The 20,650-nt window shown below is 36.7% G+C and overlaps 1 protein-coding gene across 3 annotated transcripts in view; it reads right to left on the reverse strand.

The window, feature by feature from the left end:
• Positions 1 to 52: 52 nt before the first annotated feature.
• Positions 53 to 20,650, reverse strand: part of LOC125253822 (FERM domain-containing protein 5) — a 163,228-nt gene continuing 142,630 nt past the window's right edge. The window contains exons 9-15 of one of the 3 annotated variants that reach the window (XM_048167985.1): positions 20,045 to 20,108; positions 19,799 to 19,890; positions 16,334 to 16,408; positions 14,145 to 14,213; positions 13,685 to 13,791; positions 4,330 to 4,688; positions 53 to 4,150 (exon numbers count right to left, since the gene is read on the reverse strand). In XM_048167985.1, the coding sequence (XP_048023942.1) occupies positions 4,103 to 4,150; positions 4,330 to 4,688; positions 13,685 to 13,791; positions 14,145 to 14,213; positions 16,334 to 16,408; positions 19,799 to 19,890; positions 20,045 to 20,108 (814 nt within the window). In that variant the 3' untranslated portion in view covers positions 53 to 4,102. Of the gene's footprint in view, positions 4,689 to 13,684; positions 13,792 to 14,144; positions 14,214 to 16,333; positions 16,409 to 19,798; positions 19,891 to 20,044; positions 20,109 to 20,650 lie in introns of all 3 variants that reach the window. The other 2 variants (XM_048167983.1, XM_048167984.1) reach the window with 2 other exon arrangements.

Genomic DNA, 20,650 nt, shown 5'->3' on the forward strand with positions numbered 1-20,650 from the left:
AAGCCAGCTGAATAATTAGACATCCAGAACTATAAACCACAAGATATCCAAACTCTTTTGAATGTTTATTTCAAGTTTGAATATTTCCATGGCACCAGTTACAAGGGACTATCAGTTAAACAATTTCTTATACCATTTTCATGGAAGGTTTCCTACAGTACAAAGATGGTTTTGGAATGAATCTGACTTAACAGGAACTGCATTTGGCACATAAATTTTGTATATATTTCAATATTCATATATTAAGGAACTAAACAGCGACATCTAGTCCCAAACAGAAAAGATGCAGATTACAAAAAAAAAAAAAAACGCCCACAGACACATCTATGCATAAACAAATGTGCATGTATATGCATAGCTGTTGAAGGGACTGTGGGGGCTGGCAAAGTGACAGAAGCACAGTACAGTAAATGAAGCATGTTGCCACCACTGATCTTTACTGGATCTCAGCGCCACAGTAGATCTTAAAGCTACGGTTCAGGTGAAGTCAGATTTTACCAAATAATTTGGGAATTTGTATGCAAGCATGTAAGGAGCATTCATTCTAATGATAATGCAATTGAAAGTCCCTGGTAGAATGATTTCAGAACTAAACCTAGTCGATCTGAGAGATCACACAACTGCTGTCTAATGCGAGCAGTTCATTAAATTACATGGAGGACATTCTGACCTTACTTGGAATGAGCTCCAACTCTTAAAGAACAGCAGCCATTCAGTACGATTTCACTACTGCAAACCAGAATCTAACAGCTGTAGCCAACAATAACAGACCTTGAATATTAAAATCACCATCTTTAATAGGCTGATGGGGATCGCTTGAAGCTGTAACGTTTTGTACATGCTGTCAAGGTGTAGTTTAAGCCAGTGAAGTGCTTTATCTGCGGTGTTCAGTAATACTCCTTCATTTGATAAGTGTTCAACTCTACTATGCATACAAAGAAGCATAAAAATACTTCTATACAAAGTTCACAGAGGGACCTTGTGACATAACCCAGTTAGATTAAAGAAACGATGAACCGATTTAGCTGACAATTGTCCTTTACCGGACCCTTGCATTCATCACAGTCAAACCTGGCCATACAGTACAGGAAAACTGTCTAGAGACAAAGTATAAAGTAAAAGTTCACAAGGACTCCTCCTTGTGCAGCAATTGCCCTTGATCTACGAGTCTAGGAAGGAGTCTGCACTAGTCAAAACTTGTGCAATAGGATTCCAAGGACAAAAAGAAGCGTAAAACTTCAGAACAACGGCACACGCTGACTGTTCAGGATCCAAACAAGATGACGAGTGCTCACGATGAGTATAAAATGTAGCAAATTTTGGCAATAAATGTCATATAAAATGAGCTTTTTAGTTAAAATCGCAATTTTGCGTCTAACTCAAATGAAATGGATTCATTCTGAACTCCTAAGAAAACATCTGGTAGTCTTGACTTGCTACACAACAGCACAAAAACCACCAAAAAGATTCATTCAAATTATTCTACAATTCAGGTTATTGCTTATTGAATGGCGCTGCCATGCAGGACTGACCGCTGAGGCTACATAATGCTGTCAATGAGTAAAATCCCATCAGTTATCTTCTTTTTCCTTTAAAACCTTTACTAGCCTTCCAAGCATGTTTTTTCTCTGATCAAAATCAATTTATCGATATGAATCGGTAAAACCGATCATCAGTGGCATGCAGGTACCCGCAAGACCATTGTAATATTGTACTGTTTATTCAGGTTCTACAAAAATATAAATGGACTTAAGCCACCACAACGCTTGGCACATCAGAGATGTTATAAATGCATGCATGAACGCTTCTAAAGGAAAGAGACATGCATAACTCCAATGGTTCGCTCTCTTTTCCTTGTGTTGGCGGTTTCAACAATTTCTGCTACGGTTTTGCGCCTCATGTTTGCGTGTTGTAGCTGAAAGCTCATGTAGTCGGTGGAAGACAGCAGTTCTATGAAATGGTTATAAAGGCATGTGACCCGACTGCACAATTCGGCTAATCAAACACGATATTACAGTCAGCCACTTCCTAAAACACATCTCAGCCATCCTAACCATTTGTTCACTAGCACCATAGTGATTCTGGCCTCACAACAGCATTGTGATTAGTGGATCGAAGCATGTTCGTTTAAAATAACAGCACTGGTAAAGCCAAGCTTGTGAGCTGCCACAAACTAATGCTATATTCAAAAGCTGTAATTATTGTAATTTATCGTAGTGTGAATACCAATGTAAGATCTAAAGCGCCCCCCCTTAATACGGTAATTACCACTGGCTGTAACTTGTCTCTTTTTCGCTTTACACAAAAATAAGTCTGCTTTGTCTGTGTTTTCCATTCACTTCCTCTATCTGGCAGAGCTAGATCGTGTTTGGTAAAATAAAACCCCTGTCCAACTGGCATGCCACTGGAAGAATTGTTTGTCTTTAAATAAATACTATAGACTAATCAGGACAAAGTGTACTAAAGACTAAACCTGGCCTTCTAGTACATATTGCCAAAAACATCAATTGTTAAAATATGAGCATACACACACAAACATACACACACACACACACACACACACAGTCTTTTGGCTAAACTGTGCATAAAGCAATCCATATTGTTGAAATACTGGGCCTTTTCCATTATACAAAGCGCAGGGATGGTTTTCTCATTAATGGTTAAGTTGGAAATGGATTGTGGATCTGGATAAAAATCTTTCTCGTGTCTCCCTTGACAGAAACGCCATAGATTCTAGACCTCATCTGAAACACAGAGCTAAAAAAGGTATAATTTAATTTTCAATAACAAAATAACATTTCAGTTTCTGTTAAAATATACATGGAAAAACTGTCGATATATTAGGAAACTAACTACTTTTTGTACAAAAAGTACAGCATTGTTATTGTAATTAAGAATAATCATAGCATGATATTCACAAAATACAAACTTAGGAGCAAGGCTGATATGGAATTAAAAAAAATATTACTTTATACAATGGGATTTCTTTCTATTGAGAAAGAATCAGGATGGAAAATAAAAAAAACAATAATAAAATAAAGCAAATGCACATATTTGTGAAAAACTTATTTCTTATAAATCAAACCCTTACAGTATTGCACATCTACTGTAGCTAGACTGGGCGCTAGTTGCTTTTAAATCAATCATGAGAACTTCTTTAACATATATTGACACTATTGGGTCACATAACAGAACACAATTTATACCAATAAATTTTTCTGTATCCATTAGAAAGAACCTTTTTAAAATGATTTCTACTTCACAGCTTGCTACCGCCTAAACACAATTATATTCCTAAAACGTATTTGACACCCTAAATCTCAAGCCACCAAATACAGAACTCAAATGTACCCATCAATTTTATTCAAATACCATCATTTCCAGTCTTTCCTCGGGTCTCGCTTCCAAAATAACCTGCACGTTCTTACCTTACGTATAACCCTCTGCTGATCTGATCGTCGGTGTGGTCAATTATAGCAGCCTTCAGAAAATTACTAAGAGTTAAATGACGGATGGATATGAATTATGCATAAACTCAGAAAAGCATTGGTTTTCCACGTTCTCGTTCTTTTCGAACCCACTATACTGAACCGACTTGCCGTCTCTCTAGACTTAACGCACCACATTCTTTAATGAGACTTTAATCATTTTTATTGTAAAATAAATATAAACGAAGGCAACATTCTCTTGTTGCAACAAAATATTTTATATTCCCTATTTAAGGAACAATATAATCTTCTAAAGTCTTTGAATTAAGTTTTATGTATTTTTTTTTTGCATTTTTTTGTAAAAATAAAATACCTGAAATGACCTGAAATCCAAAAAAAGGAAACGAAAAGCCAAAAAAATGTCTTTGTAAAAAAAGAAGAAAAAATTAAAAGTGTAAAAATGGGTGGGGGAGAAAGAACTAAAAGTGGAAGAGAAGAGGAGCTGTGGGCCTGGTGGTCCACCGTGTATCAGCAGGAGTGTCATGAAAGAAGCTGGGTTCATGGGACAGGTCGGTGCCCTCCGTCACTCTCTCTCTCTCTCTCTCCACGTGTTTAGCGTCTTCTCGACCCCAACAAGGGAGGCTTTACGAGCTTTAGCGCCTCATTTTCACTTGTTAATGAGCAGCCCGCCCACCCAGCGGAGCTTGCAGGCAAACCACCGTCTGAGGGGACAAAAGTATTCGTAATGGAACTGCTCAAACTCGGGGGTCTGGCGGATATCACGTAAAAATGCAATGTCAAGGTCGGACTCAGTGAGGATGATGAGGAGGAGGAGCAAGACAAAGAGGAGTCCAATGGTCACAAGGAGCAGACGGAGTACACTTAAAACAAACTTATTCACCTGTTCCGTCTCGCTGAGCGCGGCCTCCCCACCTGCGCTCTGCAAGGGGCCTGCCGCCCTACTGTCCGCTCCTAACTCGGCCACGTCGCCCACGGAGGGCGTGCCCGCCTCCGACTCTTTCTCCTCCTCGATGCTGCAGGGGGCGCCGTTGATCTGGCGCGAGACTGCCAGCTCCAGGCTGTGCTCGGCCACCGGCGTTGGCAGAACGCTGTCGGAGGGACTGTAGGTCTCGTCGGAGATGACCGCCGTCCCGTCGCCGGAGTCCGTCAAATGGCTGCGCGAACGTGGCATGAAGGAGTCGCCGTGGGACACGGAACGCACGGGAGTGGAGTGAGCGCTGTCCCGCAAGGATTCCAGACCTGGATGGAAGGAAGGGGAAAGATAAGAGAGAGACAAAAGGGCAACTTAATGATTCATAATTTATAAAAAGTCATTTCTGACACAGTCTACACCAGATGCGAGTGGCGAGATGCGACAAAAGCAGATAGAACCCATTATAATCAGTGATGCTGTCTACACTGGATGCGGCACAACATGACAAATTCCGTTCTAATTCTGACATACTTCAAGCATTCGTGCTACTTCTGACATGAAGAACAAATGGATTTGCAACGGACGCCGTTGCAGCAAGTTGTGGCACAGTGCAACGCGACTACTGTTGCATCCGATGTAGACGGTGCAACGCTGCATCCGAAATTACGTACTGTCTGAGTAGGTACTACATTTGAATTTGAATTTACTTCGCGACCGTTAAAATAGTATGCTCTATATAGTATGAATGTGGGTAGTATGAATCAGGGCCGTAACCACCATAGGCATTGAGGGTGGACAAGTCCCCACCAAATTCTTGAAATTCTTGCACTCCATTACACAGCGCTCTGTATGTTGTTAGGATGACAAAAGGTTTAAAAGTTACATTTTTAGTCTGGTCTGCCTCAGCGGTAACAGCACTTGTAAATGTCAAAATGATTGAGATGGCCAATCAAATCAAAGTAGTAGAGCGTGAATTCCAGCACGAATCGCCAGTTTAAAGTTGAAAGAGAATGTAAGATTTAAATAGCAATAAATGTCAACTGTTTTGCGATAGAAATGTTTAATGATCGACAATCCAGTGATGCAAACTATGCAACTTTTTTTTTCTCAAATATGGCCATTTTGAATTGAAAATATGCGTTTACGTGAATCATGTAATTCCTATGGAAGAGGATTAGGGCCAAGCAATAATAAAAAAATAAAACCATCTCGATATTAAAGTTGTTAAATTTCGAGAAAAAACTCGTTAAATTTCGAGAAAAAAGTCGAAATAAAATGTTGAGAATAAACTCGTTAAATTACAAGAAAAAACTCGTTAGATTTCGAGAAAAAAGTCGAGATAAAATGTTGAGAATAAAGTCATTAAATTACGAGAAAAAAATTGTTAAATTACGAGAACAAATTCGTTAAATTATGAGAAAAATTTTGTTAAATTTCGAGAAAAAAGTCGAGATAAAATGTTGAGAATAAAGTCATTAAATTATGAGAATAAAGTTCTCAACATTTTATCTCAAATTTTTTTCTCAAAATTTAATGACATTTTTCTCGTAATTTAACGAATTTGTTCTCCTAATTTAACGACCTTTTTTCTCATAATTTAATGACTTTATTCTGAACATTTTATCTCGACTGTTTTCTCGAAATTTAACAAGCTTTTTCTCGAAATGTAACAACTTTAATCTTGAGATGGTTTTATTTTTTTATTATTGCTTGGCCCTAATCCTCTTCCGTAAATTCCTACCTGAGTGTGATGAGACCAGATACATTTTACATTTACATAAAACAAATTTTATGTTAAAATATTATTTGCAAATAGTTCAAAATGATTACTTACCAACTAGAATTAGACCTAGAATTTCCTTAACTGTTCTGTTTCCTTGCCTTGGTTTGAATGAAATTCAGACGTACTACATCTGCAATGTTGTAAGAATCATGTGACCTACCAGCACCAGTTGCGTCGCTTCATAGTAAAGTGTCCATCGAATGAGCACTTCAGAATCTCGGGCAGAAGTTGTACAGTAAGTCATCCAGGGACTTTTAGCCTAATGTTTTTTGAATACTATGTGTATTCAATTACACAAAGTCGAAATAAAATGTTGAGAATAAACTCGTTAAATTACGAGAAAAAACTCGTAAAATTGCGAGATAAAATGTTGAGAATAAAGTCATTAAATTACGAGAAAAAAATCGTTAAATTACAAGAACAAATTCGTTAAATTATGAGAAAAATGTCGTTAAATTTCGAGAAAAAAGTCGAGATAAAATGTTGAGAATAAACTTGTTAAATTTAAGGAATTTGTTCTCGTAATTTAACGACTTTTTTCTCATAATTTAATGACTTTATTCTCAACATTTTATCTCGACTTTTTTCTCGAAATTTAACGAGTATTTTTCTCATAATTTAACGAGTTTATTCTTAACATTTTATCTCGACTTTTTTCTCAAAATTTAATGACATTTTTCTCATAATTTAACAAATTTGTTCTCGTAATTTAACGACTTTTTTCTCGTAATTTAATGACTTTATTCTCAACATTTTATCTCGACTTTTTTCTCGAAATTTTACGAGTTTTTTCTCGTAATTTAACGAGTTTATTCTCAACATTTTATCTCAACTTTTTTCTTGAAATTTAACGAGTTTTTTCTCGAAATTTAACAACTTTAATCTCGAGATGGTTTTATTTTTTTTATTATTGCTTGGCCCTAATCCTCTTCCGTAAAAATCAGATTGGGTCAGATTGCTTTCTCACCATAACCAAACCACTCCAGAGTTCGTTTTCAAACGGCAAAGTGAATTGCGGATCAAATCAGAATTGATGAGTTCATATATGCCTTAAAGGATTAGTTCACTTTCAAATGAAAATTACCCCAAGCTTTACTCGCCCTCAAGCCATCCTAGTATTCAAATTACGAAAAAGACGGAACTGCGTCGGTTCCATAAGTTGAATAGGGAAGGCGTAGGACGTAGCGTAAGCGTTTTGACCTACTAAAGTTTTACACTTTCCTTGCAAGTTGAATACGGAAGTCGGTTTGGCGAAAGCTAGATATTTTACTTCATAACTTGTTAAATATGGATTTTTTTTTTTTTTTACACAAATGCATCGCTTCGCTTCAGAAGGACTTTATTAACCCCCCGGAGCCGTGTGGAATATGTTTATGATGGATGGAGACACTTCAGCTCATACTCATTTGGTAATGCTTATTGCCATTATAAAGCTCGGATGCATCAGGATATTTATTAATATAACTCCAATTGTGTTCATCAGAAAGAAGAAAGTCATATACACCTTAGGATGGCTTGAGGGTGAGTAAAGCTTGGGGAAATTTTCATTTGAAAGTGAACTAATCCTTTAAACGAATGGAACTAAGGAAAAAAATGTGCCAGGTTCCGGTGTGAAGATGTCCTAAGATGCATTTAAAAAAATAGATAGGGTGCAATTCCTTTTCATGCCAACATTGAAAGTCCAGACTTAAAATGCACAACCTACAACCTGCCACTGTTACATAGTATCTGTGTGTCAAACAAGAAGTCAAATATAAAACAATCACAAAACATTACATGACAATATGAAAAATAAGCACAAATTTCCTATTTGTTTTTTCTTTTTATGCAAAACATTAGCCATTAGTACAAGGGCTCATGTTTTCTATGGTTACATGTCAAATTGTCCTGTCAAACCTATGTTAGAACGTCCAGTCAATTGTGTTAAAAGTCTTAGCATCTTATTCTCGCCTGGCTTTTACCCAAGACCTCAAAGAGTTCATTTGTAAAATTGCAAGAGGAGGGAGGGATGACACGGTGTTCATTCAGCTTAAGGGGGAACATTAGAAGGGTCTCATGCAGGTGACAGACCTAGATACTGAATCACAGACCAGAGCGCTAATGTGAAAAGACGTTTCCCAGCTTGTTTGCACTGACAGTTACTGTACTTCAAGCCCCCACAGGCCTCAGCAAAGCACTGGGACACGTACAGTATTAACAGCCAACTTACTGAGGTGCTGTAACAATTAGCAACACATGGTAAAAGGACTAGACCTCGTAACACAACATGCATATGCAAATATAGCATACAATCTTGAATTGCTACTAACTTAGAAAGGCTTTAAACGGGTTTCGCGACAGCAGCGCATTCAGTTACATGACATACAGAAGTCAACTGAGAGTGGATATATATTTCTGTTCTTAAACATAACTTTAACACTATGATGTTAAGAGGATTCGTCACAGCAAGAGACCTCCGAGACCACAAAGTGAGGATGCTGCAAATCTCCCATAAATCCTCGTGCTTCGGCTCTCACATACCCTTTTCCTCAAGGAACCCAAAGAAGAGAAACGTACAAGCTTTTGCTGAGCATAGATTCTTGAGCGTGTCACTGCAGATATGTTATATCTCTATTCTGATGTGAAAGGATTAGGATTTCATCTCTTGACAATTTTACTGCTCAACCAAAGGCCTCTCATTCACAATATTAAACACCCTGCCAAAGAGAAAAATGGTCACGCATGAAAGCACATCTGCTTTAGTGCATTTTTCGGAGTTTAAAGATGCCTGAAATATAACAGCTTAGATTTTACTTGAATTATAAGCATACAGTTGCAAGTATTTACCTGTACTTCTGCATTAATAATTCATTAAAATATGCAAGCCTCTCCAACCAAAGACAAACACAATCGACTTTGTTTTTGCCAATGTTCAACATGTTGAACAAAAATGTGAACCTTGCAATAACTAATTGACTCTTAAAGGTGCTATAGAGGATGTTTTGTTTTATGAATTTTTGCAATATTACTTGAAACTGTCTTCACTAACTGAAAGGAATAATAAGGAATAATATTAGTATACATCATCTGTGCACAAGGTAGGGCCTTAAAAACATCAGCCAATCGTTTGTGTGATCATCACACAAACGATTGGCCCTCTGGCTTGTCAATCACTGCCGTGACGTTCCTTGTGCGAGACGTGTGCGGCTGCGCGCTCTAGTAACTTTCCACACTCCACAGGCGCCGCATGCAATGTTTTTGTCAGGAGACAGGAGTAACAACTGCAGATTATCAGTTACCTGCGGTGAGTCCGACATAATGAATCCACTAACACGACACAGCGAATGCCGGTGGTAAACACTCGTGTTCCAATACTCGTGCACGAGTTTTGGGAGGCGTTCCCTCGAAATGAGCTGTGAAGGAGGGGGGTTGTTCTTACGCATGCGCTCATTTCAAAAACTCAGTAACAGTCTTTGGTTTCTCAGTCGTCGAAAACATCCTCTGTAGCACCTTTAAATCTTCTTTTGCAGTAATAGCTTCTATTAGCACTGTAGTTTGGAGAAATCCTGGACTATTTCTCTTTAAAACTGTTTGAACTTTTTCAACTCTTCAATTCATATATCTAGTGTATTCTTTAAGTGAATCACTCTCTTCAGCACACTTTATCAACAGAACTGATGTCTGGACTGAGAGCACAATTTCTTCTGTGAAAGCAGTTCCGTTGCTGAATTACTTCTGTATTGAGTCAGTGTCTTCTTTTATCACCCAGTTTCAGGTGATGGACGGCTACCCTGATATTATCAACCGCCTTTCACCACACTTCACAGCTGGAATGAGATTTTGGTTTCAGTGTGCAGACCTCCAAACATTATGATGTGCACTTCTGCAACTCCTGCAGTTCTTTTTTTACTACTCCTTGGCTTAAAAGATTAGTAACAGTAATAGCCTTCTATCTGTAGACTGTGGATTAATGAACACCCAGAAATGCTTCTGCAGCTGTCAAACTTCTAACATGCTCTGATTATTATGATCAGGACATATGAAGAACTGAAGAGCGTTTCCTTGAGAAGAGATCAGCTTCTGTCAATGACCAAATGTTTTTAGTAAGGTAGAGTATCTTCAATCCACACATCTCATTGATGGACTCCAATTACTCTTTGAAGAAATCATTAGCCTGGATAGTTAAACAATGAATAGTTATTATATTATATTATACCCCCATGTCATCCAAGATGTATATGTGTTTCTTTCTTCAGTCGAAAAGAAATTAAGATTTTTGAGGAAAACGTTCCAGGGTTTTTCTCCATATAGTGGACTTCAACAGTTACCAACGGGTTGAAGGTCCAAATTGCAGTTTCAGTGCAGCTTCAAAGGACTCTACATGATTAGTCATTTTAAAAATAAAAATGTAATCACAATTTTTTAACCACAAATGCTCATCTTGCACTAACTCTTGGATGTGCCACGCATTACGTAATCACTTTGGAAAGTTCACGCTTGATGTAGGCGGAAGTACCGCGGTAGGGCAAAAAACTCCATCTCATTTTCTCCTCCAACTTCAAACTTGTCTGACATCGTTGTTTTGTTGACATTTTTTGATGTTCGCTTTGTAAACACTTGCTCGGTACTTCCGCCTACGTCACGCGTGACCTTTCCAACGTGATTATGTAATGCGTGGCGCATCGCAGAGCTAGTGCAAGACGAGCATTTGTGGTTAAAAAGTATATAATTTATTTATTTTTTTAGAAAATGGCAGACTGTTTCGCTAGATAAGACCCTTATTCCTCGGCTGGAATCATGTAGAGACCTTTGAAGCTGCACTGAAACTGCATTTTGGATCTTCAACCCGTTGGTAACTGTTTAAGTCCACTATATGGAGAAAAATCGTGGAATGTTTTCCTCAAAAACCTGAAGAAAGACATAAACATCTTAGATGACATGGGGGTGAGTAAATTATCAGGAAATTTTAATTCTGAAGTGAACTAATCCTTTAAACTGTTTATTTAAAATGCACACTATCATTCAAAAGTTTGGGGGTGATATGATTTTTTTTTTATGTTTTTAAAATCTCACCAAGGTTGCATTTAAAAAGTAAAACTGCGAAATATTATTACAGTTTAAAATGACTGTTTTCCATTTTATTATATTTAAATGTCATTTATTCCTGTGATGGCATGGCTGAATTTTCAACGGTCAGTGTCATTTTAGGTCATTTTCAGTTACTTGACTGTTCAGAAATCATTATAATATGCTGATTTGATGCTCAAGAAACATTATTACCATTGTTGAAAACAGTTGCGCTGCTTAATATTTTTGTGGAAACCGTGATACATTTTTTTTCAGGATTCTTTGAAAAATAAATTGATCAATTAAAAGCATTCTTTTCTTTAAAAAAATCGTACTGACTCCAAACTTTTGAACGGTAATGTATGTTCTACAGAATTAAAGCACTTTATATGCTGAAAACAAACACCACTGCAGCAACACCAGCAGAAAGTCCATTACCTGCCTTTTTCTATTCTAACCCTCCTAATCCAATTTCATCATAACAAAGCAGAAATAAAATTATACCTTACTGAAAAGACCTTCAGAAAAATCGAATAAAAACAACCAATCAAGCATCTGGTACACAAACAAAAACACATTAGACTTTACCTAAAGCTGATGTGGGCACTGCATAAGACGGTGAAGTCATGGGCAAAGGTGATGCCCGCAGCTGGTCCTGCTGCCCCGTCAGGGCTGGGTAAAGGGGCAGCACACCAAGGGCCTTTCCCAGCATTCGAGGCCCCAAACTCAGCACCCGAACCTTTACATCCCGATAGCAGTGGTTGATCATGCGCAGGTGGACGTTCACCCGCGTGGTGATGCGGATTAGGCACTTCACCATGTTTATCTCCGAAAAGCAAATGTCTGCAGATGGCGTACTTCTTCAGAGAGCGTGTGAACAATTACAAACCCTGTTACCGGTGCCCTCTTTCCACCGTGGGCTGCTGGGTAAAGGCTTGGCTGTGCTGGTAAACGGCAAAGAAGGCACCTAAGACAGCGGTGGCAAATCCTACCCCACCCAGACCTCTCACCTCCTCCCTTCCTCAGCCAGTGACTTAAATGGTGAGAAAGGCCCTGTCTATTTTCAGATGAGGGTATTAATACTCCTTGAAGACTCACAGTCAGCACATGTAGGACAGTTGACTTTATCCTCCCCAGCTCTCTGAGCCGTTCGCACTACACACAAGAGCTCTTCACAACATCTTAAGATGGTCTTTTCAGTGTTGCAGAGAGGATACAGTGACCGGGGACTTAACTGCACTTCGTCTATGTGCTCATGTTAAGAGTGGGCAGTGCTCTGTTGTGATGCTAGTCTAACACTCAGGCTCATTAGATGAGACCCAGAATGAAGGGGTGGGCAGGGGACACCGGTAAGCCTTTGATGGGTGGGACAAGATGGTACAGCTGGTGCCACAGGGAAGTGTTAGTACTGACTGTACACAGCTGGCACAGAAATAGAGTGCTGTGACTGACAGGAGCACCTGCATCTCCACTCCTCTAAGTGACGCCGGGTCCTGCCTCGTATTACTGCACGCGGTCAACTTTTCAACTTTTGTGAGTATGCCTGTGCATATATATATATATATATATATATATATATATATATATATATATATATATATATATATATATATATATATGCACAGGCATATATAAAAATGTATAATTACATAAAAATACATAATTAAAATTTCATTTAAAAAATTGCATGAAATTACATAAATTATTTATAAAAAAAAATAAAGATAAATAAAAATGTAAAATTAATGAGTATATTTGTAAATTTGTAATAGTATATTTGGATTTTTTTTTTTTAATTGTACAATTTCTAAACATGCATAAAATATGGTACAAATGTATAATTAATTGAAATATTTTATTTATTAACAAAAAATTATATATTAAAAATGGAAATTTATAAAAAGAATGTATTTATAAAAAAAATAAAAATATATATTAATTTATTTTTAATAATATAAAAATAAAGATAAATACTAAATAAAAATAAAACAATAAAAATTTTAATAAATATATTATACATTTAAATAAATACATATACACCCGCATAAGGTTAAAAATATGATTAAACTTTTTATATAAAAATAAATAAATTGTAAATAAAGTGAAATTATAAATATAATTTATAAAACAAAATCAATAAAAAATAAAACTAAAATAAATATTGCAATGAATATATTTACATTACACACGCACACTAAAAAAAAAATATGTTGCAGCCCAAATCTCTAAAATATAAGCTGCAAAAACATTTTCCATTAATTCACTTCCATTACAAATGTTATCTTAAAATTTCCTTGACTGAGTGCCTTTAAATTGTCTTCATGTCATGAATTGCCTTCTTTTTATAATTATATGTTCCTAAACTATAGGTTGGCTATTTCCTACAGCATTTTAATGTAATTACAAACCATTCAGTGATTTGACATTTAGCGGTCTGCCTGTGGTTTCAGTGTAGAGCTGAACTCAGTTTAATGGGCTGAACTAGACTCTCACCTTCCATGATGGATATGTGTACGGCTCTCCGACGTGTGCGCGGGACACTGCTCAGCCGTGGCCCATGTGTGATGGATGGACAGCTTCTGCTGGGCACCAGGCCAGCCCTGTGACCACATACACATACAGTACTGTATCAACACCTCCATTTATCATATTACAGTATGTCCTACAACTACAGATATCAGTCAGTCTTACTGGTCATGCATGCACACATGTGACGCCATCAAAAAAACATGACCCAGTGTAAGCAATTATACACTCTCAAAAATGCTAGGTTGTTCCAACCCATGTTTGGGTCAAATATGCACAATCTTAACCGTTGGTTTAAATTTTTAGATACATTTTTCAAACTCAACGGTTGGGTTTGTCCATATTTGACCCTAACATGGGATGAAACAACCCGGCATTTTTTTAGAGTGCACCGTTAACACTGCCACACATGGGCACTCATGCATACCTATGTATTTCTGGAGGTTCCCGTTTAATTTTTGCACTCTGCTCCATTACCTCTTTGGCTACTCTTCCACTGAAATGAAACAAAAACGATTTACAAAAATGTGTCCAGTTTTACCCCTGCTAGAGAAAAATATATTTGTTCATAATTTTTCCTAATCAACTTAAATACCCATATATATATTCACATTGTTACCAAAAATTATATTATAATCACCCCAAATATCTAAAATATTGTTCTCTTTGTATTCACATTGTAACGAAAAACTAAAAATTATAATATAATTAGTGCGGTCGATCGATTAAAAAAATCAATCACACATTTTTCTGTCATTAATCGTGATTAATCGCGAATAAAATCATTGGCGTTTTTAATATTTTTTATATTGTAATAATTTCACTGTTACTCTGCAAATTAATGCAAAAACAACATAAAGACAGAAATTGAATAAAGTTATCAAACACATTACAGTCTTCACTGCATAAAAATATAAATTAAATATAGACTGATCCTTATTAAAGCTACAATTTTCTCTGTTACCTTTGTTCTTTGATTAACATTAATGACAGACATCACAGCAACTGGTTTATTAGGCTGCTGTCACTTTAAGAGCTGCCGCTGCCGAACATGATGCAGATCTGATGCGTTTCTCATTTTCTCACAACTCTTATGAGAAAATTCAACAAAACTGGCATTTTGGCATAATTCTCTGTGTTATTGTTTGTTCAAGTGCGAAAGAGAACTAAATTCTGGTTTGATGTCTGTGCACATGATACTGGCATGCATCTTTCTGTGCGTCGTGTGTGTCATACAGACACAACATTTACAGTATGGAAGGCCAAAAGGTCCAAAAACACATGAATTTTAACACATCAACAACACGTAAAATTAATGCGTTTCACAAGTTAAATACGTGTTGTTTGCACGTGAAAAATCAGCGCGTTAAATACGCGTATTCAACACATATTTAGCAAGCTGATTTTTCACGCGCAAACGTGTATTTAATGTGTGAAATTTACGTGTTGTTGACGTGTTAAAATTCATGTGTTTTTGAACCTTTTGGCCTTTGATATCACAGACACTGCGTTCTCTTTTGTCTTGTCACACACTTAGAATGCTTTAAAAGCATTTGCATGAATAAGAGCGTGATCATATAATGTAACACTAGCCAAAGAATGACAGAAAAAACAGATGCTGTGTTAATTGCGTTAAAAATTGAATGCGTTAAACTGGACAAAATGAATCACATGCGTTAACATGCTAATTTTGACAGCACCAAATATAATATAATATAATATAATATAATATAATATAATATAATATAATATAATATAATATAATATAATATAATATAATATAATATAATATAATATCTTAAATAGCAAATATCATCAATATAAGATGCACAAGCATGCTAAAATATTCCCTGACTGAAAATATGTTACAGGTCACTCACCACAGTAGCTGGCAGATGAGCAAAACTACCTGCCACTGTGCAAAAAGCACCTGCATATACAGTTGTTGGTTGGTGTTAATTTCACACCCTGGCTGAGACTTTTTTGAGACTGTTTCAGCTTCATCTATTAAAATCAACCAAAAGAAAACAGCTCAACCACTGAGGATAAAATAGCAACGGTTTCCAGTCACATTCAAACAGCTGGCATTTTGGTGGGAACTGTGATCCCTGTGACTGTGAGGGATGGTGACCACTGCTACTAGAGTCCATGAAGCTCAGGAATTAGATTAACCTTATTGAGTCCCCTCTCTTAACTCAATCTTTGCCTCTCAGTCTGTGACTGAACTACTTCCCTTTAACCAAAAACTCCCAGCGGAGTCCTTGCCTTAAAATCCTGCCTGTCTCCTTACATAGGCGTGAGCAAATAACTGTTATCAATTTCCTAATTAGGTGTTTGAGCCTGAGAGCCCACTATAATAATTGATCGTGCTGTTTGTTTAATTGCCCCGGTGGCTCCATTCATCTGTTACAATCGCTGTTAATAAGTAAACACTTGTGTTTAAAGGTGGCCTGTGTGAACAGCTCCATCCGCAGCAGGTTGTGGTGCATCGGCTCCAAAGCGGTCACCTCTACGTGACCGTGACGAGGACAGCAGGCTGTTTTTGGAGCAGGGACCCCTGAGGCTGTGGCGGTCCACCGGCAGTGACCCGTGCCGTGTCTGTCTGTCCACACTTACCTGTAGCGGAAACGACTCCCCTTGAAGAACAGGTTACTGCTGGACACCGTACGAACCTGGCTCGACTTCTCCAACCTGAGGAGGGGCAGAGAGAAATGATTCAACTCTGAACATGCACAACAAAACACATTCTGCAAAACAAAAAGGCTAGCACAACTCTATTTCTAAGCTACATATTCTGAATTAAGGAGAATTTCTCTTTTATCTCTTTTCACAAAAATATGACATTGATGTAATCAGATATTTTTAAACATTCTAAGATGCTTTCTTAAATGTACTTTTTACCTACATCTTATAAAACTATATTTACAGTGGTGGATGAAGCCCATACAGAAATGTACTATATGTACATATATGTTTTCACTCTATATGAGCATATATTATATATATATGGATATTTCATATATGAGACATATAAGTCAAAAATATGTATTGTATTGTGTTTTGTACACATACACACACACACACACATATATATATACAATAGGTTGTTTGCACATGACGTCACAGCAGCAGCGCGAATGAGTCTGGAGGGCATGGAGTGATTTTTCTATATAGGAATCCTATCAAAAACTCGAAATTCGTATGTTTTGCGTCGTTTATGGTTGCTCAAATCGATAAAATTGAGAACCCAGAAGGTGTTTATATCGTTTACATAACTTATACCGTTTTTTATAACTTATAACGTTTTTTAACTTTAAAAGTTGTCACCTTTAATAGCCTTTTGCGTCTGCTGATACTGAAATTAACCTGCTTACCTTATTTGTTTTTGACTTGGTTAAATATCCACATTCTTCATGGTATCGTTTGCAGGGAAGAGAAGCTATTTTATCGCATTGAATGATAATTTGGTGTTCAGTTTTGTAGTATTCCGTTCACAATGTTGATCTGGTTACCATGAGAACAGTGTCACGCGCTGCTGCTTCAGCCATTATATGGTAGAAAATGTCCAAATAAATAAATGTTTAACAAGCTGACAGAAGTCGATTCAACAAGACAACACTTTCAAAAACACTCAGCTATGTGATTATTTTATTGAGTGATAGGCAGTGGGTTAAATCAGTAACATTATTAGATTTGATATAAGGCATATAAAAGGCAACAATTGTATTACGCAGTCCATTTTTTTCCCTGAACGATGATGTGAGCTCCTGTTGCAATTCTTGGTTCAGCATAAATGACGTAACAATGGCGACATTTTTCACAATCACGATAGAAAATCAAAATACTGCCTTTACTTCACTAGCAGAAAGGCAGCGCGATATAAACAAACCCAGATTAGACCTGAACGGTGTGACGGCAGCTTTACATTCTCTATATCTACCTCCTCTATGGCAATCAAGTCTTTCAATTCAGTGGAAAAGTCGCTCATCTTCATAACATAAAGATCATGTCCAACATATGTTGTGATTTTATGTTTATACCTTTCTAAACCAGCACAGAAAGGACTTTTCTCCATCTGTTCCATTCTAATTTTCACTGCTTGCCCTCCACCGGTATTTCGCGCGTCACCAGAACCACGTGATTGCAAACAGTGCATTTATGTTTTTACTCCATGTGAGCATAATTATTTCATATATGAGACATATGTCGAAATATGTATTATACATACATAAACATATACATTTGTGAAAACATATTTTTCTATACCTGTTATACTATGTTAGATTATTATTTGCTACATTATTTATGAATGAAATTATGAAACTTGCCACATTAATATAACAAAATTAAATTGATCTGAGCACACAAGTATGTATTAGCAACAGTATGACTTCAAATACGACTCATCCAATCAAAATTCAGAATTTCTTTCCAATATTAATATTAAATTACAGTCTTTTCTTTTTATCTAATAAATTACATAAATCTGACTGGCATCAGATAAAATAAAATAATGAAAAAAAATTTACATTCAGTGTTGGGTGTAATTAATTAATATGTAATCTAAATACTGTAATTAATTACTAAGTAATCTAATTACTGTAATTTAATTTTCCCATGAAAAAGTATAGTTACTTCTGATGTAACTGCATTAAATACTGTATAGTCTAAAAAGCAATAGTGGATTTAACATCAACATTTAATGTTAAAATGTATATTTTTAATGTAACTTTCTCCCTTTACACAGTTAAAGAATAATTTATGCAATTGTATATTGTTTATTTGAAAGAATTAAAAGTATTGTTCAACTGGATGAGGTTGATATGGGATTTAGAAAGTAATAAGTAATCCAATACATTTTAGAAAGAGTAATTAGTAATCTAATTGCACTGTTGAAGATGTAATAGGTAGCTAGTAATTAATTACTTTATTAATTACTTAACTTACCCAACACTGTTTACATTTGTTATGAATAATCTTACTTCATTCATCAACTTCCAATCAAAAATAAAAATTTAAATGGGATTCATTACTTTTCAATTGTATTTAATTAAAAAATTAAATGAATTTTTTAATTATTTAAGAAGTAAATACTTATTATAAGTATATAATTTAAAAAAGTCATAAATTATGTCATACGACCTACTCCAATGACTAGCACATATCTTGCATCTAACCCTCAGTGACTGAAACTGAAAGTATTCTGACTCAGACAGTCTCTGGTGAACATTTGATTCAGGCTTTTCATCAGCAGGTGTGGAATCTCCTTCCCCAAAGACGGCCTTTATGTGAATCATAAAACCCACTTTTCAATTATCATCTGCCTTCACTTGCCACAAATTCCACTTCTCTAGGGGACTTGAACTACAGCTACACATTTCTCTTTCCCCCAGTGGAACGAATTCAGACTTGGAATACAACGTAGATTCAGTTTTGATGAGGCACCTTGCCAAATCAGTGATTACACCATTCCCTTCTCCTAAATTGAGCTTTCCCACACTTCATAATGAGTGCTGAATCAGACTCTTGTTCCAAAGATGTCACCTCAGTTAGCCAAAATCGTTCATCATAAAACACAAAGACAAAACAGCAGTTTTGGGCTCTCCTTTTAGAAACCTGGCCCGCTCATCCGTAACACTGCGGTCTGCCTAGAGCTGCAGGTCGCTTTAAACACTTCCCATGGCGTGGGCAAGGACACGTACAATCGACTGTGACTGAAATGGGCACGGACATCCCTCTGGAGGAGCTAGCAGAACGCATCTCTCATTGCTCGCACAGTAAAGGTCATTCTCAGCACGTGGCTGCTCCATTAGTTGACCCGTGAGGTAAAAAACAGTGACGGTATCTTGAAGCAACTGTCGAGACGACACTTGCAGAAGTGTCTTGCATTATTAGTTATTAGTCAGCTTATTTACCAGTCTCAAATATGCTCTGGGAAAAGGAAAGCAATTTGGAAGAGCCAAAAAGGGACAAAATATTTCTGGAACTCGTTTATTGTGCAGTTGCCCTTTCAGAAGCATCTCACCTGTCTAACCCAACAAATGTATGTGTCTCGATGAAAGGAGGAGTGCAGAAACTCACTTGTAGAAAGCTTGATTTTCAACACCGCACTTCCAAAGGTGCTTGCAGGCCTCTGGAGTTGGTGCAAAGTATGTCAAGATGATCTTTTTGTCCTGTGCATAACAATAAGTCATTAAAAGTGCACTGACACAGCACTACCGTTGAAGGGAATTATTAAAGTTTCACACATTGTGTCATTATCATAAGACATTTTGGTATTGTAATTATCTTCGACTTCACCAATGTTGGCATAATTAATGTTCTCACCTCCTTCTGATTTGCATATATATGGAATGTCTTTCCCTCAAACTTCAGTTTGGTCACCTCATTCCTGTTCAAGTGGAAGAACACATAGAGGTATTACAATATACATAATATATACATTTTATAAAATGTAAATATTACATGTAGTTATAAATTAGTATATCATGTAACTATTAATTTCATGCATACGTTTGTGTGTGTGTGTATTGGCCATATATTCTTTCTTTCTTTCTTTCTTTCTTTCTTTCTTTCTTTCTTTCTTTCTTTCTCACTATAAACCTGAATAAATTGGCAAAACTCAAAGAAATTGAGGCAATAGGTTGAATCAAAAGTTTAAAGGTCCTCTGAGTGATGTCACGCGTTTTTAGGCCAAAACATTTCTTGTCACATACAGCAAACATCTCCTCACTATCCGCTAGCTGCCTGTCCCCTGAACACACTGTAAAAAAACGCGGTCTCTGTAGTCGCCACAGACTCTGAAAACGGCAATAAAAACAAACTGGTGCAGCCTGGACCACGAAACATAATAAACATGCTCCAGCCAATAACCGACAAGAATGATTTTAAATGTGCGTTCATGACTGTTTCAGGAAGCACGGAGGGGAGGGG

Source organism: Megalobrama amblycephala, linkage group LG19, assembly GCF_018812025.1.
Source record: "Megalobrama amblycephala isolate DHTTF-2021 linkage group LG19, ASM1881202v1, whole genome shotgun sequence".
In the NCBI taxonomy this organism is placed as follows: domain Eukaryota; kingdom Metazoa; phylum Chordata; class Actinopteri; order Cypriniformes; family Xenocyprididae; genus Megalobrama; species Megalobrama amblycephala.